The 24,950-nt window shown below is 46.5% G+C and overlaps 3 protein-coding genes and 4 non-coding genes across 8 annotated transcripts; 1 reads left to right on the plus strand and 6 right to left on the minus strand.

The window, feature by feature from the left end:
- LOC127292791 (uncharacterized) lies at positions 1-1,068 on the plus strand. The gene has a single exon (XM_051322242.1). The coding sequence runs from the start codon at positions 73-75 to the stop codon at positions 823-825; it is 753 nt and encodes a 250-aa protein (XP_051178202.1). The 5' UTR covers positions 1-72; the 3' UTR covers positions 826-1,068.
- A 10,398-nt stretch (positions 1,069-11,466) lies between these two features.
- LOC127292792 (large ribosomal subunit protein uL13w) lies at positions 11,467-13,588 on the minus strand. The gene is made up of 4 exons (XM_051322244.2): positions 13,241-13,588; positions 13,023-13,139; positions 12,852-12,939; positions 11,467-11,796 (listed from the first exon to the last, which is right to left on the minus strand). The coding sequence occupies exons 1-4, from the start codon at positions 13,510-13,512 to the stop codon at positions 11,653-11,655; spliced, it is 621 nt and encodes a 206-aa protein (XP_051178204.1). The 5' UTR covers positions 13,513-13,588; the 3' UTR covers positions 11,467-11,652.
- LOC127297694 (small nucleolar RNA SNORD24) lies at positions 11,887-11,971 on the minus strand. Its single transcript, XR_007849387.1, has one exon. It is a non-coding gene; the product is annotated as a small nucleolar RNA SNORD24 (small nucleolar RNA).
- LOC127297739 (small nucleolar RNA R12) lies at positions 12,115-12,190 on the minus strand. The gene has a single exon (XR_007849428.1). It is a non-coding gene; the product is annotated as a small nucleolar RNA R12 (small nucleolar RNA).
- On the minus strand, positions 12,333-12,406 carry LOC127297740 (small nucleolar RNA R12). The gene has a single exon (XR_007849429.1). It is a non-coding gene; the product is annotated as a small nucleolar RNA R12 (small nucleolar RNA).
- On the minus strand, positions 12,549-12,622 carry LOC127297741 (small nucleolar RNA R12). The gene has a single exon (XR_007849431.1). It is a non-coding gene; the product is annotated as a small nucleolar RNA R12 (small nucleolar RNA).
- Positions 13,589-14,741: 1,153 nt separating the features above from the next.
- On the minus strand, positions 14,742-19,080 carry LOC127292794 (uncharacterized). Of its 2 annotated transcripts, XM_051322245.2 has the most exons (8): positions 18,807-19,077; positions 18,001-18,329; positions 16,135-17,908; positions 15,953-16,034; positions 15,804-15,870; positions 15,528-15,713; positions 15,361-15,421; positions 14,742-15,261 (listed from the first exon to the last, which is right to left on the minus strand). In XM_051322245.2, exons 1-8 carry the CDS (start codon positions 18,925-18,927, stop codon positions 15,086-15,088), a joined length of 2,796 nt encoding a protein of 931 aa, XP_051178205.1. In that variant the 5' UTR covers positions 18,928-19,077; the 3' UTR covers positions 14,742-15,085. The 2 variants fall into 2 exon arrangements, with proteins under 2 accessions (XP_051178205.1, XP_051178211.1); XM_051322251.2 differs by lacking the exons at positions 14,742-15,261; positions 15,361-15,421 and having other exon boundaries at positions 15,571-15,708; positions 18,807-19,080.
- Positions 19,081-24,950: the final 5,870 nt, after the last annotated feature.

Genomic DNA, 24,950 nt, shown 5'->3' on the forward strand with positions numbered 1-24,950 from the left:
CACAAAGTCAAGAAGGACCTTCCCCTAAAAAAAAGTCAAGAAGGACCTCCAGACCCCTCGCCGGAGGACCCCATGGACGCCGCCCGGCCTCGCCTCTCGCCACCCGCCGACCGCTTCCTCGACCTCTTCTCTTCCCCGTCGCCGTCCCCATATCTCTCCTCCTCCCCATCTGCGGGCGACGAGCTCCTCGAGGGCGACCTCCTCTTCCCAGCTCCTTCCTCGGACCCACCGCCCCATGCCTCCAAGAACCCGGGTCGCGTCCCGCACGGCCACCTCGGCCTCCTCGCCGCGCTCCACGACGGGGACAGAAAGCTCCTAGGCCGCGGTGGAAGGGGAGGCTCGGCAGCGGTGGCTGCGGCTGCGGCAACGGCCACGACCACGGCGGCCACCGCCGGGACCCTCCTCCGTCGCAAGGCGACTATCGCAGCCGCCGTCGCCGCCGCGGAATCTTCCACGCCTAACCTCTCGCCGCGGTCCGCCACGCGCGCCATCCCGGCGGCGCCCAGACCCAGGAACCCCGAGCAGCCGCCCCTGGCGCCGTACCACCAGTCGGCCCCAGTCAAGGTGCCCGTCCGGCCGCCGCCCCGGAGGCGCGGGTGGGACGAGCTCGACGGCCAGCCAGACAACGAGGAGGAGGATCTCGTGCGCGGGGACGCCGCCATGCTGCCGCCGCACGAGATGGTGGCGCGTGCGTCCGCCGCCGGCAGCTTTGGCGCGGCGGCAAATCCTTCCTCGATGCTCGAAGGCGCCGGCCGCACGCTCAAGGGGCGCGATCTCCGCCGCGTGCGCGACGCCGTGTTCTGGCAGACCGGCTTTCTTGACTAGATCCGGCAAAGGTGGTGATGCATGATCTGAGCCCTAGTTTTGGTCATGGATCATTATCACGGTATGATTCTACAGTGTGTGAAAGGAGAGGTTAAAACAAGTAAAATGGGCTAGTTTTATCTGTGTAATCCGGCTTCAATTTTGTCAAGGGAGGGCTGTATGCAGTTCAGCATATGGGAGCAAACTATTGCAGATGTTTGTTCGAAATCTGAAAACATGTGCACAGTTTGCTGCATTTGGAAATTGCTGATTGTACTGTATACGTATATTTTTACCAGAGATATGAGAACCTGTTTGTGATCCAGATGTCCAACGCATGACGGCATGAACCGTTTCGTTATAAATAAGCTTATAGCAGCCCCTTACTTTTCTGGCCCGTATATCGCGATTATTTTGCCCCATATAAAGAAAGTGCTCGTCGATACACCGTTCCGTCTAACAGACCCCGTATTTCACCTCATAAATTCGTAAATTTAAAACCCCCGGAAACTTGTTCATATTCATAGTTCGTCGATCACACATACGGATCAAATACATACAAAATGCGTGATCCTAAATGGATCGCGACTTCTAGTCGGAGAGGTCGACGATGTACGTGTCCGCCTCCGCCGCCGCCTCCCGCAACTGCGCCTCCTTCACGGCGGCGATGGCCTCCACCTCCTCTTCCTCCTCCGCCCTCTTCCTCTCGGCGTCGTCCTTGAGGGACTCTTGTATCGCCTTCAAGAAGTCGGGGTCCTCCTCCTTCTCCTCCACACCGGCGAGCGGAGCTCCTCCGCCATTGGTGCTCCCGATGCTCGCGTTCCAAGCCGCATTCGCCCGGTGTTGGCGCTCCCACTCGGCGCGCCACTCATCGAACTTGGGGCTGCTCATCGGCTTCATCGGCGGATCCTGGTTGTACCAGCGCCCGCCCGCCGCGAACTCAACGAGCTTCGGCGGGACGTACGCGGCGCCGGCGTACCTGCAGGCAGCACGGCGGCTCCCGGCGGCGGATCTCTTGCATTGGAGACGCCACGCATCCTCCACGTTGTCCGGCGAGCGGGATCGCTTCGATCCGCTCGCCGGCGAGGCGGTACTGCGGCGACATGCGTCCATGCTGAAGCTGGGGTGAAATGTGGAGCTAGGTAGTGAGGGATTGCTCACCGGAGCAGGATGGAGGAGGCGGCGGCGCACGGCGGAGCTAGGGTTGTGAGTGAGGGGTTAACCCCTCACTCGCACCTACGCCCGGTATAAGTAGGGGGCGGCGGGGCCGATTTCCTGGGCCCCGTATTCCACCGAAACGGGCCGGCCTGAATACGGGGCCTGCTAGACGGCCCAAACCGCACCTGCCCCGTATCCCATCGGAATTTTACGGGGTGAGGGTGAGCGGGTTATAAGGGGCCTGTTAGACATGCTCTTATATAGTTATATTCCTTGTGTGACTTTGGCATGTAGAATAGCTGAACAGATGTGTCAGCTCAAGCCTCTTATGCTTAATAAAAACTTTTCTAACTTCTTTAGCTATATCACCAAATTCTCTAACAAGGACATCTAAGACAAAATTTCTCTTTTCTCCCATTTACATATCAGAGAGTGTAAGAAACATATGTTGAATTATAGGGTTGAGATTAACAAATCTAGTTTCCAACATGTGTACTAAACATGCAGTAGCACTTTCATAAGTAGGAACAACTTTTACCAAGGGACTATTAGATTCAGTATAGAAATTGTGTGGATAAAAGCAAAGACTGCTTGATTTGTTGGTATTCTGGTCAGAGAACAAATCTGATACTATCTTCGCAACATCTCCAACAGATGACCTAAAATAGTGCATTTTAAAACGGTTTTAGCGCACCAAAATGCATGTGAATTTAAATAGGATGGCGATTTTTTTTGCTGTACCTGATGTATAATATGGCATCCAACAAATGGAAACTTCAATATTTCATCACATACTTCGATTATTCTGAACTGCATTCAAACTAAGACATACTACAATCATCTACGGACACACTACTCCTCATCACTCTGCATTAGCTTGTCCCGGTCAACACCGTTGGACTCGTCGGACTCAACTATGATCATCATTGAGGGGCCAGCCTCGTAGTGTTCTTCCTCTTTGCGTCCTTGGTAGCATAGAAATCATACTCTGCCTGCACAAGGTGTGGATTTTCCATGGCAAACCTCGACATGGCTACTTCTTCACTCTCGCGGGTGGTGCGCTGCTACAGTAACACGAGAAGTCGAGAAGGCGCATCTCCAGTCGCGTCCCCCAAACGTTTCCCCAAAACGCGCCGGATTGAGCGTTTGGGGGACATGTTTTGTTCGTGCCGCGTTTGGGGACGTCGCTCCCCAGCCGCATCCCCCAAACACCGCCTCCAAATGAATATTCAAATTGTTGCATTCAAAAGAGATCGTTCCCGCCAAATCGTCGTGATCATATTAGCGGCGATCAAATATAGCATATGAATAAAAATGTCTGCGAGGATTGTTTTCAAATTAAAATACAACAAACAATAAATAGGGCTAGATGCTAGATCAAGGTGCCACGGTATTTCCTTTGATCCTCCACAAATGCTCAACGAGATCAGCTTAAAGTTGATCATGGACATTGTTGTCACGGATCTCTGCGTGCATGGCGAGGAAATCAGCAAAATCTGCAGGCAACTCATGATCAACCTCTGCAAGAGGACCCTCACACTCATAGGGACCAACATGTGTCCTGGCATGATTCTTGCGGTCATCCTCGATGATCATGTTGTGCATGATCACACAAGCCTGCATCACCTCCCACATTTGGTCGTGAGACCAGCTTAGAGCAGGGTACCGCACAATGGCAAATTGTGCTTGAAGCACACCAAATGCCCACTCGACATCCTTCCTACAAACCTCCTGTCGCGTAGCAAAGTGGGAATTCTTCAGACCTGATGGATTCGAGATTGTTTTGACAAAAGTGGCCCATTTTGGATATATACCATCGGCTAGATAATAGCCTTTGGTATATTCGTGGCCATTGATCTCATAGTTGCATGGTGGAGCATGCCCTTCCACTAGTCTGCTGAATACCGGAGACTGCTGCAACACGTTGATGTCATTGTGTGATCCTGCCATGCCAAAAAAAGAATGCCAAATCCACAGGTCATAATTTGCCACAGCTTCAAGCACCACACTGCAATATTCATGACGCCCTTTGTATATACCTTGCCAAACAAACGGGCAGTTCTTCCATGCCTAGTGCATGCAATCGATGCTTCCAAGCATTCCAGGAAATCCTCTGGTAGCATTTTGTGCTATGATCCTTGCAGTCTCTTCCTCAGTTGGCCCTCTCAAGTAGTATTTGCCAAACTTTCCCACCACAGCTCGGCAAAACTTGTACATGCACTCAATGTCAGTAGACTCACTCATGCAAAGGTAGTCATCCTGTGTATCGGCAGGTGCTCCGTATGCAAGCATCCTCATGGCGGCGGTGCACTTCTGAATCGACGAGAAACCGACAACGCCTACAGCGTCGAGCTTGAGCTTGAAGTAGGGGTCGAACTCTCGAACGCCGTGGAGGATATTCATGAACAGCCCCTTGCTCATCCTATACCGGCGCCGAAAATTGTCGGCATGTGTTGCCTTATCGGCGAAGTAGTCGTTGTGCAGCATGGCATGCCCCTCCATCCTCTGCCGGGGCTTGGACTTCCTTCTCCCCGGCCTTGATCCACCGCGGCGCGGCCTCTTCCTCTTCTCCGCCTCGGCCTCAAGCATGTCCTAGAGGGACGCGATGATCAACAAATGCTCCTGGAGGTCGTCGTCGAAGGCTTGCTCGTCCTCCAGCAGCAGGGCAACCATCTTATCGTCGCTATCCATGTATAAAAGCAAAATCAATGGTTAAAATTGCGCCGAGGCAGACGACGCAACGAACAGCGGCCAATCGCGCCTACCTGGCAAGTCGTCGAGCACCTTGCGTGCGCGGAGGTGGGGGATGCGATGGCCAAGCGGTGGCGGCGGAACGACAGGCGGGAGCGCCAGCCGCGGCGACGGCGCCGACTCTCAGAAGAGATTGACGCTCAAACGGCCGGTAAATCCAGTGGCGGCAGAGGGGTGGGAGGCGCGGGAAGGAAGGAGCGACGAGAAAAAAGGCGTGAATCAACGGTTTATGCAACACGTCGCCGACATGTGGGATCCCGCCACTCCCCGCCTCTCTTTTCGTTGTGTCCGGCGTGCCCGGAGCGTCCCCTGTGGGACGGGGACGGCCTCGGGGCGCCGGACAAAATTGGGCTTGGGGGACGCGGCTGGAACCGTTTTTTGGTCCGGCGCGCCCCAAATTGCTTTGGAGGACGCTTTGGGGGACGCGACTGGAGATGCTCTAAGAGACACAACCTGCACGTCGGGAGCGAGGAAGCCCGGGGCTAGGATGGCTTTATGGGGGCTTTTTTTAAGCTTTTTGGGGCACAATAAAGGCTGATGTCATGGCGGTGATCAACCAATTTTCGAGCTTACGCACCAATCACCTTCATTGGCTCAATTATGCTAACATTGCTCTCATTCCAAAGAAAGAAGGAGTGGAGGAGATCACCGACTTCCGCCCAATAAGCCTCATTCATGCCATCACAAAATTATATCCAAGATGTTGGCCACTCGTCTTGCGCCTTACATGAATATGCTTGTCTCGAATGCCTAAAGTGCCTTCATTAAGAAAAGGAGTATACATGATAACTTCTTGTATGTTCGGAACTTGGCAAGGAAATTATATAGGTCCAAAATGCCAACGCTTCTATTCAAGCTGGACATCAGAAAAGCATTTGACTCGGTTAGATGGGACTACTTGATGGATTTGCTCCAACACTTGGGCTTCCCAAGCAAATTTCGGGATTGGATCGCAGCCCTCCTATCAAGCTCTTCTTCAAGAGTGCTTCTCAATGGCATCGCCGGAGACCCATCAAGCATGGAAGGGGCTCCGACAAGGGGGCCCGTTGTCTCCTCTCCTCTTTGTGTTGGCCATTTATCCACTTCATCGCATTCTCTGGAAGGCCACCGAACAAGGGCATCTCCATAAGTTGAGGGGGAGGGATCCCACGGTTTGCACCTCTCTTTATGCCGACGACGCCGCTATTTCATGGTTCCCAACAAGGATGACATCAACTAACTTTCTACCACGTTGCAACACTTTGGAGATGTAACCGGTCTTGTCACTAACTGCGCAAAAAGTCAAGTGGCGGTGATTAGACGTACGGAATTTGATCTCAATGACATCCTTCAAGCCTTTCCGGCTTCTCGTACAAGCTTCCCAATGAAGTACCTCTGACTTCCTCTTTCGGTCACTAGGCTAAAAGGGATACACTTCCAACCGTTAGAAGATAAAGTGGCCGCCAAGCTCTTGCCATCGATTGGGAAACATGTCACCATGGCCGGCCAGTCCACCCTTGTGAAGTCCGTCCAAACTAGCATTGTCATCTATTACATTACCGTCCTGAATGTGCCTGTGGAGGTGCTCATGAAAATTGATAGCATTCGAAGAGCCTTTGTTTGGGCGGCAAGTGATAAAGTCACCGGAGGAAAATGTAAAGTTAGTTGGATATGGTGTGTAAGCCCAAGGAATATGGAGATCTTGGGGTTCTAAACCTTGCTAAATTCGCTTCGGCTCTTCGCATGAGATGGCTTTGGCATGAATGGAGTGATGAGGCAAGACCGTGGGTTGGCCTTGGAAACCCATGCAACAACCAAGATAAAGAGCTATTCGCCGTGGCGACAAAGATATCCATCGGAAATGGAAGAAGACACTTTTTGGGATGCCCCTTGGCTTGATGGAAAAAGACCGAAAGACATCGCACCCCTCGTCTACAAAATCTCACAAGGAAAAAAGGTGTTCCGGTAGCAAGGCTTTGGATGACAATTTTTGGATCTCTAAGATCAACACCAATGATGGTCTAACACTTAAGCACATCACGCAATTTGCAACCCTTTGGGAAATGATTCAACCGTTGCAATTGAACTCTAACACCCCGGATTCCATCTCTTGGAAGCTCACCAATATATAGCGGATGCTACTCTAAATCGGCATACAATATGCAATTCTTGGGTCACACAAAATCATCTTTGCCTTTCCTTGTTTGGAAACCTTGGGCTCCACCTAAATGCAAAACATTCACGTGGTTGATTATCCAAAATAGAGTTTGGACGGCAGATAGGCTCCAAAAGAGGGGATGGCCAAATTGTGGAAGGTGCAAGCTTTGCAACCAAGTTCATGAATCCGACTCCCACTTGCTCTTCAAGTGTCGTTTCACCATTCGAGTTTGGTCAAGTGTGAGAAGTTGGCTAGGGCTACATGATGTTGACCCAAGTGCTTGGCATTCTAGAAGAAATGTCAAAAAATGGTGGACGGAGGAGATCCATAAGCATAGGCAAGGTAGAAAGACCATGAATTCTCTTGCTATGTTGATATCATGGGAAATATGGAAGGAACTAAATGCACGTATTTTCCGAAACAAAGCTTCCACCGTGAACATGGTAATAACAAAGATCAAAGATGAGGTTGCTACGTGGAGTATGGCGGGAGCGAAAGAATTGAGTAATGTAATTCTGCGAGAGTAGGTGTTCGGTTTTTTGGCTTGGCCTTTTGGCCAAGTATGAAAATGTAAAACTCTAAAACTTCTTCTTCATCAATAAAAATGGCAAGTCTTTTGCCTTATTTCAAAAGAAACTAATAAGATTTTTAGTATTTTATTTCTTATAGCCACCAAACTAAATCTTATTGTACTTGCTAATAAGATTTTTAGTATTTTATTTCTTATAGCCAGCAAACTAAATCTTATTGTACTTGCTCTAACATTTATACCCTGAGGTTTGAGTGGAGCGGTGGTGCAGCCAGCTCGACGCAACTCCTCACAACTCCTCGTAAAGCCTACTCTCGCGACATGTGTGTTCTCCATCTGCCCGCCATCATCACTAAAGCGCGGAATTCGTGATGTACTTTTTTTTTACTGTAACTACGGCGGGTATAAGCCAGCCTGAACATATATTCAGCCAAGTCTCAAGTACAGAATCAAATTACAAGTTTGAAGGAGAAAGGAGAAAACAGAAATAACACCGCTAAGCCTAGCAAATAAGCATCCAGCAACAATGGAACAGACCAAGAAGAGTAGGAAGGGGTGTTGAAGGATAAGCCGAAAGGATCTTGAAGTCGAGGCAGCGCAAAGAAACGAAACTCGCTTGCCCAGCGATTACTCTACACCTTGAAAGAACTAGGAGCGTCGCAGCCATTATCGAAAGGCATCCCACTGCCGAGGTCGTGACGCGACGCCGAGAGCCGCAAACACCACCGAAGGGCAGAGTTCCACCAAGACAGTCGTTGCACGTCCTCTTGGCCTCGAACTAGGAAGGTCGCAACAGCCGTCGAAGGGCATCCCACTGCCGAGGTTACATCGCGACAACGAAAGCCGCCGACATCACCGAAGGGCAAAGTTCCACCGAGACGAACTCCGCACTTCCTCTTGCCTCCGCCATCACCGAATGAGCAAGCCTGGGCACAACACGAGGCAACGAGAACCTCATACGCCATCGAAGGACGTTAATCACCGAGACTGCACCGTAGACACGAACATCCCTGAGAGAAAGGTCAACCAATGCCGCATCCACGCTCCGGCCAAGCCAAACAACCACTTGTCTCCCAGCAACGCCAACCAACCAGCACAGAGTGGCGGCTCCGAAGACGATGCCTCCATCGAGGTAAGCGACGTGTAGCGCCGCCATCGCCGGATCAAAGAGATCTAGGGTTTCCCCCGGAGAAATGCAGAGCCTGGCCAAGGAAGAACTAGAAGTCCCCGAAACACCGCCTTCAAAAAGGTTGCGGCACCCGTGGGTGTCGCCGGTGTCGACTCCGACAGGAGTAGGACTTTCGTCCGGACAACAGCACCTCGTCAAACCTGCAACCGCCCCGCCAATGTGCTCAAAGAATTGAGAGTTGCCGCCGCCCTCAGGGATGACTGCACACCGGAGCTGGAGAGGGCGGTCTGGCCACCCGCCACCGGCAACCAGAAGAATACCGGAGGCTCACCTGACCTCCAAGCACCCGGCCGTGCAGCGCACGCGCGTCGTAGCCGCCCGCTACCGCGCTCGCCGGACATCCCTGCTCAGCCTCAACGCCCGCCGCCGCCCGCCACGAGGAGAACCTCCTGTTCCCCACCAGCAACCTCCGCCTGCAGGGTTTGGAGCAGGGCAGCAACCGCCGCCACCACCCCAGGCCCTCCGCCGCGAAGCCCTCCACGCAACCGCCCAGCACCACGACGCCGCCGCCCGTGCTCGCCACCACGCCGCCGCGCCCCACGCCAGCCCGACGCGGCCGCTCGACCGCGCCAACCCGCGCCGTCCCTGCCGAGCGAGGAGAGGAAGCCCCGCCGCCGCCGACGCCGACCAGGCTTCGCCCGTCAGCGCGCCCCGGCGGCGGCGAGGAGGGGGGGTGGAGGCGGAGGGTGCGGGCTCCCCAGCGGCAAGGGTTTCCCCCCGGTCGCACGCGGGAGGGGATAAGGTTCTCTCTTTACTCAGATTCTACGGATATATTCGTGATGTACTCGATCTATGAGTTGATCAGTACCACATTTTGCTCACCATTGTGTCAAGCTTTCTTATATCCATTCTCTGAACTCTTTCCCTGGTCTCGCTTCAACAAGGTTCCAACATGTTTTCGACTTGTGGCTCCCGTAACTGAAGAGTGACCTGTCCGCTGTAGTCTGTAGACACCCATGCCAAACCTGCCTCGCTTAGCCACGCAGTCCTCCTGCAAACCATGCATAAACCTCAAAATAATTGCATTTCCGGGGGCGAAGGATCCCCAAATTGGTTCTACCATGCTGAACGTAGTACTCCCCTGACACATCATGTGGTAAGTTCACCTTGGCGACTACTTAGCTGTCCGTGACCCTGTCCTTCATCATTTGCAAGCCTTGCCAATGCCTCGAGGGATCTGTTCAACGCCAAGAGAAGGACACCTGAATCCTGATACGGTCTTTGGAAGAATCATTGTATTGTGAAGGCCCTTTGCTGGCGTGCATCTGCGTGCATCACAGATTAAGCGGACCCTTTGTGATTCATCGACCAAACGTACATTAGCTAATTGCCTTGTACTATTCCTTTAATGAAAATCAGGTAAGCCATCTTTTGTCATAAAAAAAGTACACATGCCGTGCTTCCACAGCAACCATAACAGCAGGCGGGACCCGTCATTTCCCCCCTCGACCCTCTCATCGCTCTAGAGTAACTTGAGAGTCCACCTCGCCAGGTTGAGCCGCTCCAATGTCCTCTCCGACCGAATAGCCTACCGGAGTTGGACTAGGAGAGGCGTCGGAGTAGATAGGTTCTTAAGTAGTGCTAGTATTAGTAGTCTAGGTGCAGTGTGCTGGCCTTGTGACGGACTTTGGCGACGTGTCAGGAGCTGTGCATTGGATCTCGCTGGCCAGATCCAGGACTTGTTGATGGTGTTTTTCGGGCGGAGCTAGATGTGTATCGACGGTCTGCACCGGCTGGTCCATAAATAAGGCATAAGGTCCCTGTGAGCTGCAATTTTCTAATCTCGCCTATGCTTTCTTCTGCAAATCGGTCGTGGGCTGTGGGAGTTCAAGCTTGGTGGCGACAAGAAGCTTCTATTGCGACGATGAGCTGCTCCAGAGTGGTCCATGCAGGCCACTAATCTGCAATGCCAAAGTAAAGCATCTGCAGACGTCATGGGAGCGTCTATCCAACCACCATCAACGGAGGCCCTTCTTCGATGGTGCGTTGGATGCGCTTTTCGCCCTCATCTTTCCAAGTGGTGTTATCCTCGGCGAGAAAGACCATGGCCAATGACAACATCCATCTTAAGTATTCGGTGGTGCGGCACAAGGACTCGATTACGGGGATGACAACAAGTCCGCTCCTCACCCGGGAGTGCCTTCTCATCCCATCTCCGTCTAATAGGCATGGAGATTCTTTCCCATCCCATAAGAAAAAGAAGTGGTGGCAACATCCCTGACATGTCCACCAGTTTTTACGCGCCGATTAAGGGACCCTACTAAAGATTGATAGGCGTTTTTCATTCAAATGCTTTTTGGAGGAATTTAAATTGATTAAAAATCATAATGGTTGGAAATTTAGAATATTATTAACAAAAATCTTAGGATTCATCTATGTTTCAATGTAAATTTTACATCCACTTCTCCTTATATGGTACTGTATTAAGGATTTGGATCCGGGTGATTTTACCTGACGGGAAGAAAATCCCAGCAGTTCTACTACCAGGGGTAATAAATTTCATAGCCCCTAGCAATATAGCCACTAAATTTCGTGGCAGAGGGTATTTGCTGTTACTGAATTGCCAGGCGATTAGCAGTTAGGTTGGCTTCTGATTTTTTAGCTTGTACAATAAGCAGCCAAAGTAAAGATTTTACATGCCCTTAGCAAAGATATCCTTTGGGCCAGCTTGGCTAGAATCTTTGAATTTCATATTGCCGGCTAATAGGAGCGCATTAACGAAACAAAAAATAACAATCATGCTGAACTGCAATTTGCAGAAACAGCTGATGAAATCAACTTCACAGGACAGAAAAATCTATAAAACACAAGAATTTTAGATAAGTTGACTTCCTAAAAATATTGGGAGGTAGATCTACAACACAAACAAAATAAGGAATAAAATGACAGTGGACAATATATCTCCAAATGCACACATTTGATAAACGGAACAGTTCACCAAGTAGAAAATTTCAAATGACGGTAGCAGAACTGCATGCATAACAAAGGTTTACAACCAGATTGTACTATCACAGGGTTACCAAACTACTACAAATAAGATGACACAGGTTCCACAAAACTGATGTTGCGCAAGAGCCTGATTTCTTAGTATTTGATCGGAGCAAGAATCTCCAGCTGAGTTCCCAACTTCTCCTCGGCAGCCTTCTCAGCCTTGACACGGAGCTTGGCCAGCTGCTTTCTCCTGTCATAGGATACCTTGGCCTTCTCCTTCCTCTTCTCCTCCAGCTCCTGAATCAAGACCAGAGAGCAGTGAGCTATAACCATAATCTTATTGATTATTGCTAGAAGATTAAAATATGGTACAAGTCCAGAACTATAAGCCTCAGAGATCTTGGTGGTTAACATCATCAAGTGGGAGAGAATCCCATCAAGAGTAGCAAATATATAGCTAACATCACAGGCCCAAAGCAACATAAAACGACACACAATTGAAACTAGGCCAATCACTGAATCAAGTAGAGGTAAAAAAAATTACCCTCAGTCAGTACTGCAAGTAGTACCATCGGTTAAAAACAAAATAATGTGCACATCAAAAAAGATGGCATGATCTGTCAGAAGTAGCTGGTTGTAATAATCATGAAACATCAGTGGGAATCCGATTGATTTTCTTCGTCACCCAGATTCATGCACATCTCAAGCTAGCAAAACAACACAAATGTACAAATAATGTGCCAAGTACAAATAATGTGCCAAGCATGAGTCTACCTATGAAACACCAAACACACAAATGAGCAAAGAATTATTTAAACTGAAGAGACCGCATGATCCGTCAGAATCTGGTTATTAATAATCATGAAATATCAGTGGGAATCCGATCAATTTTCTTCGTCACCCAGATTCATGCACATCTCAAGATAGCAAAACAACACAAATGTACAAATAATGTGCCAAGTACAAATAATGTGCCAAGCATGAGTCTACCTATGAAACACCAAACACACAAATGAGCAAACAATTATTTAAACTGAAGAGACCGCATGATCCGTCAGAATCTGGTTATTAATAATCATGAAATATCAGTGGGAATCCGATCGATTTTCTTCGTCACCCAGAATCATGCAGTCTGAAACCGAACATAGGAAAACAAAAGTGCTTAACTGTGCGGGACTCTATGTGGCAAATCAAAATGCTAAATGGCAAGTCAGTTCAACGCGACAGGCAATTTAGTTTACAATCCGTGCAGAAGTAACAGAACTAATAGCTAATGATATCATAACACACTGTAAGAATTTGGCAACTAACGAACAGTTGAGCATTGAAGAAACAACAAGAAATAGTTTTACCTTGATGGTTTCGTGGTAGTTCCATCCAACCTCCTTGGAGAGGTCGCCCATAAGGCAGTACTTGTGTCCGGGCTGCAGCCTCAGAACCCTGCAAAACAACAAGCCAAGTCAACAACGAACTCGCATACGCAAAGGACGCCGAGATCTAGACGACATGGGAAGTCGACGTACTTGAGCGCATCGGGGATAACCATGCGCTTGGTCCTGTCGTACGGCGGGGGCACGCCCTCGTAGACCTTGAGTCTGGCGAGGGCAGCCTCACCCCTCTTGGTCTTGTGAGGAATCATACTGCACAGAGCACCCAACACGACATCAGAAACAACAGAATCGAAATGAGAATCACAAATCCTAGAGAGGCCAAGGATCTACGGCGTTGTTCTCGTACGTACCCGCGGATGGTTCGCCAGAGGATCTTGGAAGGGGCGCGGAAGTGGATGGGGCCGTGCGAGGGCTTGGTGTTCATCCTCTTGCGGAGGAAGCGGAGGTACTTCATCTTCTGGCGGACGAGACCGCCGGACAGGCAGATCTCCTCGCACCGGACCACCACCACGCGCTGCCCGTTGAGCAGCTCCTTGGCGATGACCGACGAGAGCCGGCCGAGCATGTGGTGGCGCCCATCCACCACCACGCGCTTCGCGCAGATGCCGGAGCCGGACACCATCTCGCCTGCTTACCTCGAGGCGGCGGCGGCGCTACTAGGGTTTGGAGATCGGGGTGGAGGCGGAATGGAGAGGGCTGCGGCGCTAGGGTTTCTGATTTATAGAGCTCCTCCTTTAGGGCTGCCGCCGTTATTGGGCCAGCCCGTGCCGTAGTATTAATGGGCCATGCTTAGATTTGGGGGCTTTACAAGGAGTTATTCTGCGCTGACGGGCTTGCTGGAGGATTTCGACCGATCTACGCGGTTGTACTTCATGATTTCATGATTTTCTGCTAAAAACGAAGATGATTTCACATGTATTCATTTCATTTAAATTGTAATTCCAGAAATGGGCACTTGTTTGGTTGCCACAGGAATTGCAAATGACAGTAGAATTCAATATTGAATTTGTTTGGTTGCCACAGGATTGTGAATGACAGGTTTCAGTTCGGAATTGTGATTACACATGGCATCATTTTGCTGGATTTCCCAAATGAAATGATGGTCCAATTCTGTGGCAACCAAACAGCCCACCTATGGAATTTTAAAATGAATTCCAGGATTCCAGGCTCAAATGATGGATACCAAACGACCTCTAAGAAGAAATTTGAATGTGGAATACGGCAGACTTATCTTTGTAATGTTTTTATATAATTTATTTATTTTCTTCACAGAGGATTGCACATAGTACACTGTGAGTAGCTTTCAATTTTTCTAAACCACGTTATCAATTTTCTTATTGTAAAAGAATAAATGGTAAGCCTAATTTTACAAGTGCTGAATCATGTTGTGCGCAGACCCCTGTGCGAAAATAGCGTTGCAAAAGTTGATTTCATGTTTGGCGAACTACTATGTTACAAACTACTCCGTCCATTTCACAATTCTTGTGGCAAATTTGGATGTATCCAAATCTATGACAAGAATTATGAAACAGGTAGAGTACCTAATTACTCTTAAAATACTAAAAAATAATAATTGCATTTTCAGCGAAGATGGATATATCCTTTATGGTTCTTCTTTTAGCCACGACAGTTTTTGAAACTCATATTCTACAAATTTATGACAAAAACATGCCAAAGCAGTTGAAACAAATGTTTTTTCACTTTAGCAAATGGGATTGTCATAGTCCACTACAATAGTAGTGGAACCTTGTCTAGTTGTCGGTACAGTCAGGGACAGTCGACACTCAGGGAACATTGGACAAGAAAAAACATAATAATAACTCACAAAAAGAGATGACAAACAATTGAAGATTTTGAGTCACAGACAAATTTCAATCATATTCATTGATACTGTTCATATAAGAAGTTAGTGCGAAAAATACAATCTTCAATACACCAATTTTTCCTGTAATCCACGGTAAAATTAGTTGGGATGTCAGGTATACTGCGAACATACTGAAACTTCGCCTCATGTCTAAAGAATCAACAAAAGATCAGTCCACAATGGCTCATGGTAGAATTAGTTGGGATGTCAGGTATAGTGTGAACATACAGTAACTTCCCTTCATTCCTGAAGAATCAAACATAACATCAGTCAACAATGGCCCAAGGTGAGTGGATAAACTGCTGGACTGCCTCCCTGGATGTTCAGATATTCAGGCAAGACAAGTGACAGAGCCGCGCCCTTCACCAGCTATTTCAGCATAGAAGTTCCAATGTGGATCACTCGGTGTAATGAAAGGTTGACCAAACGGATGATTGCGAACAAAGCACTCAACATCATCTGCAAAAATGAGGTTCTCCAGATACACACGAAGATCCCCACCAGGACCTGCTTATCAGGAAGTGTAAAGCATACGCATCAATATGTTGTATACTTGTGTAAGAGGTAACTAGGTAAGTGTATCAACATGAAGTGGCGAAGGCATACCCAATGAATTGTCGTTCTGGTTAAGATAGCTGAATGGCTGAGGAAAAATGGCACTATATGGCTGCATAATAGCATAAAAGGTGGGTTATTCATATAAGGAATGTTCAAATAAGCAGATAATATACAGTAAACACAACACTGGTATAAGAAAATGGTTGAGCAAATACCGGATTGCGCAGAGCCTTGTAAGGAGAATCATCCACAAGTAATGTATTGGAAGGTGAAAATTCTCCCTCCTGCCATGGAAGACCAGGTTCTTCCTTATTCCACAGTTTCCTCAATTCCTTCAGTACTATTGGTTTGTGCATGTTCTCTAGTGTTTTGCGTCCAGTAATTGTGCATTTAGACCTGTCCTGCCCATATGAAAATCACAAACATATTAGGACCGAAATAACATGCAATTGAGCATGCCCACCTACCATAGGTTTGTTTTTGTTACCTACCCAGGAAAACAGCAGGTATGGTTTGAGATCTCTCATGAGGATATCAACAATAGAATCAACATTTTTTCTGGAGAAATTAGGAATCCCACAATAAGTAACAAGAGAAGAAAGGGTAAGTAAAAAAAAAAGTGCATGCTAATAAATCATACCGTTTCCTTGAGGACCATATACCTAGCTCGAAGTTTCGGATGCAGAAGTTGAGAAAATCATCACAGTATGGTCTTCGGAAGACTGATAGAAAGGTGTATCGCCATATTAATACTATATATCGCCATTATGTATCAGCATTATCGCAAATAATAACTATGGACGATTATATAAATAACTTTACCTAGTTTCCCTCGAACCTTGGCATCAGCCATGTGAGCATTGTGGGTATCCTCATTGATATCCGCAAGCAAGCCATTAAGATCTAGAATAAGGAGCTTTTTCTTCCGGACCCCTACCAAAGAATGTCTTGGTGAAAAGGCAACTCTAAGATTTTCGCTGCATGTCTGAGGTAAACTTGAAGGGCTTATGCGGTTAATGTTGTGATATGTCGAGGAGTAAGCCAGTTCTTGCTCCTGCATTGTATTTCTCTTGGTACTTGTATGATCAAAATAACTTCTTCCAAATCCGTACTCTGCCATGACACCTGATCCATAGATGCCCATACTGTGATGGACACCTGCTCTGAAGTTAGGGTCTGCCATGGCGCCAGATCCATAGATGCCCATACTGTGATGAGCACCTGCTCTGAAGTTAGGGTCTGCCATGGCGCCAGATCCATAGATGCCCATACTGTGATGAGCACCTGCTCTGAAGTTCAGGTCTGCCATGGCACCAGGTCCATAGATGTCCATACTGTGATGAGCACCTGCTCTGAAGTTCGGGTATGCCATGGCACCAGATCCATAGATGTCCATACTGTGATGAGCACCTGCTCTGAAGTTCGGGTTTGCCACGGCGCCTGATCCATAGATGTTCATACTGTGATGAACACCTGCTCTGAAGTTCGGGTCTGCCATTCCTTCCTGAAAGAAGTTGGCGCCTTCATTAAATGGATACGAAGGGCTTATGCGGTTAATGCTTTGATGATATGTTGATAAGCAAGCCAGTTCTCGTTCCTGCATTTTATTTTTCTCAGTACTGGTATGATCTAAATAACTTCTTCTGAACCCATAGTCTGCCCTGTTGCCTCCACGGATGTCCATACTGTAATGAACATCTGCTCTTAAGTTAGGGCACGCCGTTCCTATCTGAAAGAAATTGGTGCCTTCATTGAATGGATATGACTGGTTTTTCTGATTTTCAGAAGGTAAGACATTTTCTTTTACAGCGCTGTTAAGTGACGTATGAGGAATAGCTTCTCTCATATGCTTAACAGACCCCAGATTCCGGCGTTCTTCTAAGCTGTAACGCCTGGAAATTACATCAGAAGGTTTGTTAAAATCTCCTCTCTGATAAAAATATTCTCCGGTTGTTGGGTCTAGGCAGTTGGTCTTGACATTTGCACTGGAAACAACATCAGAAGGCTTGATAAAATCTTCTCTCTGATAAAAATATTCCCCGGTGGTTGAGTCTAGGCAGTTGGTCTTGACATTTGCATTAACTCCACCTTGAAGTGTCATCAGAGAAACATTAGTGCTGGCCGGTTGGTTGTCAAGCATGCAGGAACCCAAGCATGTTGCAACATTCTCAGTTTCTTTCTCTTCAAATGAACTAGGCAGAACTTCATCATACTTCTTCTGAATGATACTGTCCACATTCACAGTTTCCCCTTCAGTAGTCTTTGCCTTAGCTACCACCAATGAGTTGGTTGGGGTCACCTCCTTTGGGTTTTGCTTATCCCTCAAACTCATGCATTTAGGAGCTTCCTTATTGTCCTCAGTAACGATTGTGGTCAAAGAAGAGTTAACAGTGCAAGTTGGCAAAGGAAGATCCTGTGAAGTGCTACTTTTACAAATACAACTATGATTCTCTTTTCCTCTGCTTCCATTCTTTTGTTCCTTCTCATCCTTCAAACAGCTAGAGTTAAGAGAAGATCTGTTTTCATTTTCCTTCAGTTCCTCCGAGATCCCTGCCAAACCGATAATCTTCCTGTCTTCACATAATGGTTCTTCACTCTGAAAATCAATGTTAACATTAGTATTTAGAGGAAAGGACTATTTATACAAGTACTTCCCAGTATGCTGCAACTATCATGTAAGCAACTTACGTCGGATTTCTTTTGAAACTTGCTCCTCGAATCCTTGGTTTCTACCACAGAAATCTCACGTGCGTGAGAAGAGTTGCCAGTAGAAACCTGCACCGCTTTGTTTCCAGGCTGAAAGTTCCTCTTCCTTGTCCCGTCTGAGTTCACTGCCTGCTTGGAGGCAGCCTGAACTAAAGTAGTATCATCCAAATGTGCTTCCAGATAACAAGGGCCTGATTTGCGTGGTGAATCTCCTCCAGTGGAAATAGCAATTTCGTTGCCATTCTCGGACTTGCTAACAGCGGTGTCATGTAGGCCTCCTTGACCACCACTTTCTGTGTTTTCAGTGACGTCTGCATATTCGGAGTACTGCAATCAGCTTATCGATTTTCCAACCCTAAGTTGAAGCTAAGTCGAAAATGCACGCTTAAACACAACGCGCCTATTTTCTCGCACTCAAACGGCGTGTCGTTTTATATAGTACAAGAAAATGCAACTATGCAAGCTCAAAGACCTTCCTAAATGAACACAGAAACCAAAAAACAGAAAGGATTATTATCCTATAAAACAGGAAAAAAAACTGTAGACTCGTCCTCCACCTACTATACTAGCAGAAACACAAATGTTTGCTAACTTATCCGTAATTATCAAAGAATCCGTTTACTGGGGTCGATCATGAGCCTGAGAGACCCCAGAAGACCGCGGCGCCTTCCAAAACGAAAGTAGTACAAGAGACGTTCGCTTGCATTTTCTGCCCAGCGATTATCCAAACGGCGATGGTAAGAAGCATAAACCCTCCTATCCGCCGCGGAGGAAAGTCGTTGTGGTACCTGTAACGGGAGCTTCCTCGGGCGTGGTGCCAGCGACGGAAGTCCCGGAAGCAGCAGGGGCTGCCCGCTCCATCGACGCGTCCGCGGAGTCCCGGCGCTCCGGCGCCGGCGGAGGGTTCATCCAGATCTGACGGCGCGGCGAAATCCAGAAGCGGAAAGGATTTGGAATTTGGGGGGCGACGGGAGGGAGGAGGATGTCGAAACCGTGTGTGTCGTCCGTTGGGGCAAAGGACGTCAGAGGGAATAGGAGTGATGGCGTGCAGGTGATGCTGTCTCTGCCTCGTGCTCCACCAAAGTCGTAATGGCGGTACGGTGGGAGGCGACCGTTCGATTTGACGTGATGGATTCGGGTCCGAGTTGAACGAGGTTTCGGTGGGGCCGCTTGGGTGAACTAATCACCCGTGCATCGCAAGGGCTTTCTTTCTTTGTACTAGAATTTTTAACGGGTGTTTGCAGGATTTTGAAAGGACAGTGCTAGAAATCCTCTGGAGGCTCTAAACTTTCCAGCCTCCTACTTGCATGCGTGACACGTGTCCACTTTTACCTGAAACCTAGACTTTGCTTCGTCGCAGCAAAAAATCTTCCGCTTTTGCTTCATTGAAGCAAAAAACGGTTCGACTAAAATAGAAGGAGAGTTGCGACTAGTTCAGACTTTGCTTCGTCGCAGCAAAAAACCTCCCGCTTTTGCTTCATTGAAGTAAAAACAGGTTCGACTAAAATAGAAGGAGTGTTGCAAGTCATTCAGACTTTGCTTCGTTGCAGCAAAAAACCTTCTGCCTGTTCGACCGAAAAAAGACTCGTCGGAGACTCTCGGAACACCATACTTCACAGGTGACCTCGCGAGAGACTTCGTAGCAAAAACTTTGTGCTATTGATGCTAAGCCGACCTCGCTGGAGACATGGCCAGAGACATTGAAGCAACAATTTTATACTAAAGTAGCAAAACAACAGAACATTTGTAGCAAAAAAAAAGTTGTACCACGGTAGCATCATCCACTACTCGCCAGAGACATTGCCGGAGACCTCGCCGGAGACATTGTAGCACAACATCTATACCAAAGTAGCAAAATAATAGAACATTTGTAGCGAATGATTTATACTATTGTAGCATCGTCAACTACTCGCTGGCGCAACCCCGATGGCATCCTAGCTCCGGCTAGCATCACCATCACTCGTTTCTTGCCCCATCGTGTAGGGTTTGCAGCACAATTGCTGAGCCTTTGGAGCAATGTTGCTGACAGATTGCAGCTCCGTACCACAACATTTGCATCTCCGTCCCACAACATTTGCATCTCCTCCCGACAACGTTCTTTGTCGTAATGCCCTAAGTAAATCTCATATTAGTCATCATGATATGTATGTGCATTGTTGTGTGATACGTCTCCGACGTATCGATAATTTCTTATGTTCCATGCCACATTATTGATGATATCTACATGTTTTATGCATACTTTATGTCATATTTATGCATTTTCTGGAACTAACCTATTAACAAGATGCCGAAGAGCCAGTTGTTGTTTTCTACTGTTTTTGGTTTCAGAAATCCTAGTAAGGAAATATTCTCGGAATTGGACGAAATCAATGCCCAGCGGCCTATTTTCACACGAAGCTTCCAGAAGACCGAGGAGTCAACGAAGTGGGGCCACGAGGTGGCCAGGAGGTAGGGCGGCGCGGCCCAGCCCTTGGCCGCGCCACCCTGTCTCCTGGGCCCCTCGTGTGGCCCCCTGACCTGCCCTTCCGCCTACAAATAGCCTTCGTCGCGAAACCCCCAGTACCGAGAGCCACGATACGGAAAACCTTCCAGAGACGCCGCCGCCGCCAATCCCATCTCGGGGGATTCAGGAGATCGCCTCCGGCACCCTGCCGGAGAGGGGATTCATCTCCCGGAGGACTCTACACCGCCATGGTCGCCTCTGGAGTGATGAGTGAGTAGTCTACCCCTGGACTATGGGTCCATAGCAGTAGCTAGATGGTTGTCTTCTCCTCATTGTGCTTAATTGTCGGATCTTGTGAGCTGCCGAACATGATCAAGATCATCTATCTGTAATGCTATATGTTGTGTTTGTTGGGATCCGATGAATAGAGAATACTATGTTATGTTGATTATCAATTTATACCTATGTGTTGTTTATGATCTTGCATGCTCTCCGTTATTAGTAGAGGCTCTGGCCAAGTTTTTACTCTTAACTCCAAGAGGGAGTATTTATGCTCGATAGTGGGTTCATGTCTCCGTGAATTTGGGGGAGTGACAGAAACCTCTAAGGTTATGGATGTGCTGTTGCCACTAGGGATAAAACATTGATGCTATGTCCGAGGATGTAGTTATTGATTACATTACGCGCAATACTTAATGCAATTGTCTGTTGTTAGCAACTTAATACTGGAGGGGGTTCGGATGATAACCTGAAGGTGGACTTTTTAGGCATAGATGCATCTTTGGATAGCGGTCTATGTACTTTGTCGTAATGCCCAATTAAATCTCACAATACTCATCATAATATGTATGTGCATGGTCATGCCCTCTCTATTTGTCAATTGCCCAACTGTAATTTGTTCACCCAACATGTTATTTATCTTATGGGAGAGACACCACTAGTGAACTGTGGACCCCGGTCCATTCTTTACATCTGAAATACAATCTACTGCAATACTTGTTCTACTGTTCTCTGCAAACAATCATCATCCACACTATACATCTAATCCTTTGTTACAACAAGCCGGTGAGATTGACAACCTCACTGTTTCGTTGGGGCAAAGTACTTGGTTTGTGTTGTGCAGGTTCCACGTTGGCGCCGGAATCCCTGGTGTTGCGCCGCACTACATCTCGCCGCCATCAACCTTCAACGTGCTTCTTGGCTCCTACTGGTTCGATAAACCTTGGTTTCATACGGAGGGAAAACTTGCCGCTGTACGCATCACACCTTCCTCTTGGGGTTCCCAACGGACGCGTGTTGTACGCGTATCAAGCTCTTTTTCTGGCGCCGTTGCCGGGGACCTGAAGAAAAGTTACACCACAGAGATCTCTAACTCCCACGTCAACTTTGCGCCAAAGAATCGTTTTCTAGCGCCGTTGCTCGGGAGATCAAGACACGCTGCAAGGGGAGTCTCCACATCCCAATCTCTTTACTTTGTTTTTGTCTTGCTTTATTTTATTTACTACTTTGTTTGCTGCACTAAATCAAAACACAAAAAAATTAGTTGCTAGTTTTACTTTATTTGCTATCTTGTTTGCTATATCAAAAACACAAAAAATTAGTTACTTGCATTTACTTTATCTAGTTTGCTTTATTTACTATTGCTAAAATGGGTACTCCTGAAAATACTAAGTTGTGTGACTTCACAACCACAAATAATAATGATTTCTTATGCACACCTTTTGCTCCACCTGCTACTACAGCAGAATTCTTTGAAATTAAACCTGCTTTACTAAATCTTGTTATGCGAGAGCAATTTTCTGGTGTTAGTTCTGATGATGCTGCTGCCCATCTTAATAATTTTGTTGAACTATGTGAAATGCAAAAGTATAAAGATGTAGATGGTGACATTATAAAATTAAAATTGTTCCCTTTCTCATTAAGAGGAAGAGCTAAAGATTGGTTGCTATCTCTGCCTAAGAATAGTATTGATTCATGGACTAAATGCAAGGATGCTTTTATTGGTAGATATTATCCCCCTGCTAAAATTATATCTTTGAGGAGTAGCATAATGAATTTTAAACAATTGGATAATGAGCATGTTGCACAAGCATGGGAAAGAATGAAATCTTTGGTCAAAAATTGCCCAACCCATGGACTGACTACTTGGATGATCATCCAAACCTTTTATGCAGGACTGAATTTTTCTTCGCGGAACCTATTGGATTCAGCTGCTGGAGGTACCTTTATGTCCATCACTCTTGGTGAAGCAACAAAGCTTCTTGATAATATGATGATTAATTACTCTGAATGGCACACGGAAAGAGCTCCACAAGGTAAGAAGGTAAATTCTGTCGAAGAAACCTCCTCCTTGAGTGATAAGATTGATGCCATTATGTCTATGCTTGTGAATGATAGGACAGATATTAATCGTAATAACGTTCCGTTAGCTTCATTGGTTGCTCAAGAAGAACATGTTGATGTAAACTACATTAAAAATAATAATTTCAACAACAATGCTTACCGGAACAATTCTAGTAACAACTATAGGCCATATCCTTATAATAATGGCAACGGCTATGGTAATTCTTATGGGAATTCTTACAACAATAATAGGAATTCACCCCCTGGACTTGAAGCCATGCTTAAAGAATTTATTAGTACACAAACTGCTTTTAACAAATGCATGAAGAAAAGCTTGGGAAAATTGATATACTTGCTTCTAAAGTCGATAGTCTTGCTGCTGATGTTGATCTTTTGAAATCGAAAGTTATGCCTCATGAAAATCATAATAATAAAATTGTTACTACAGCAAATGCCATCCAAGTTAGAATTAATGAGAATATAAGATTGATGGCTGAATTGCGTGCTAGGTGGGAAAGAGAAGAAAATGAAAAAGAAGATAATATAGCTAAAGTTTGGACTATTACCACCACTAGTAATGCTAATGCTACACATGTTGCTGCACCTCCTACTATTAATGGTAAAATAATTAGTGTTGGCAATGTTTCCACTTCAAATGCAAAGCGCGAAAAACTACCCGAAACTGCTAAAATCATTAAATCGCTCGTGATAAACCGCTGAAATTTTTTCCAACATTGGGGATGATGATCCCATTGCTTTAGATTATAATGGTTTGAATTTTGATGATTGCCACATCTCTGAAGTTATAAAGTTCTTACAAAAACTTGCTAAGAGTCCTAATGCTAGTGCTATAAATTTGGCTTTCACGAAACATATTACAAATGCTCTCATAAAAGCTAGAGAAGAGAAATTAGAACGCGAAGCTTCTATTCCTAGAAAGCTAGAGGATGGTTGGGAGCCCATCATTAAGATGAAGGTCAATGACTTTGATTGTAATGCTTTATGTGATCTTGGTGCAAGTATTTCTGTTATGCCTAAGAAAATTTATAATATGCTTGACTTGCCACCATTGAAAAATTGTTATTTGGATGTTAATCTTGCTGATCATTCTACAAAGAAACCTTTGGGGAAAGTTGATAATGTTCACATTACCGTTAATAATAACCTTGTCCCCGTTGATTTTGTTGTATTGGATATTGAATGCAATGCATCTTGTCCCATCATATTGGAAAGACCTTTTCTTCGAACTGTTGGTGCTATCATTGATATGAAGGAAGGTAATATTAAATATCAATTTCCTCTCAAGAAAGGTATGGAACACTTCCCTAGAAAAAGAATGAAGTTACCTTTTGATTCTATTATTAGAACAAATTATGATGTTGACACTTCGTCTCTTGATAATACTTGATATACACTTTCTGCGCCTAGCTGAAAGGCGTTAAAGAAAAGCGCTTATGGGAGACAACCCATGTTTTTACTACAGTACCTTTGTTTTTATTTTGTGTCTTGGAAGTTGTTTATTACTGTAGCAACCTCTTCTTATCTTAGTTTTGTGCATTGTTGTGCCAAGTAAAGTCGTTGATAGTAAGGTTCATACTAGATTTGGATTACTGCGTAGAAACAGATTTCTTTGCTGTCACGAATCTGGGCAAAATTCTCTGTAGGTAACTCAGAAAATTATGCCAATTTACGTGAGTGATCCTCAGATATGTACGCAACTTTCATTAAATTTGAGCATTTTCATTTGAGCAAGTCTGGTGCCTCAATAAAATTCGTCTTTACGAACTGCTCTGTTTTGACAGATTCTGCCTTTTATTTCGCATTGCCTGTTTTGATATGCTCGATGGATATTTCGATTCCATTGACTTTCAGTAGCTTTGTGCAATGTCCAGAAGTGTTAAGAATGATTATGTCACCTCTGAACATGTATATTTTGATTGTGCACTAACTCTCTAATGAGTTGTTTTGAGTTTGGTGTGGAGAAAGTTTTCAAGGATCAAGAGAGGGAGATGATACAACATGATCAAGGAGAGTGAAAGATCTAAGCTTGGGGATGCCCCGGTGGTTCACCCCTGCATATATCAAGAAGACTCAAGCGTCTAAGCTTGGGGATGCCCAAGGCATCCCCTTCTTCATCGACAACATT

The sequence above is a fragment of the Lolium perenne genome, chromosome 4, assembly GCF_019359855.2.
Source record: "Lolium perenne isolate Kyuss_39 chromosome 4, Kyuss_2.0, whole genome shotgun sequence".
In the NCBI taxonomy this organism is placed as follows: Eukaryota; Viridiplantae; Streptophyta; class Magnoliopsida; order Poales; family Poaceae; genus Lolium; species Lolium perenne.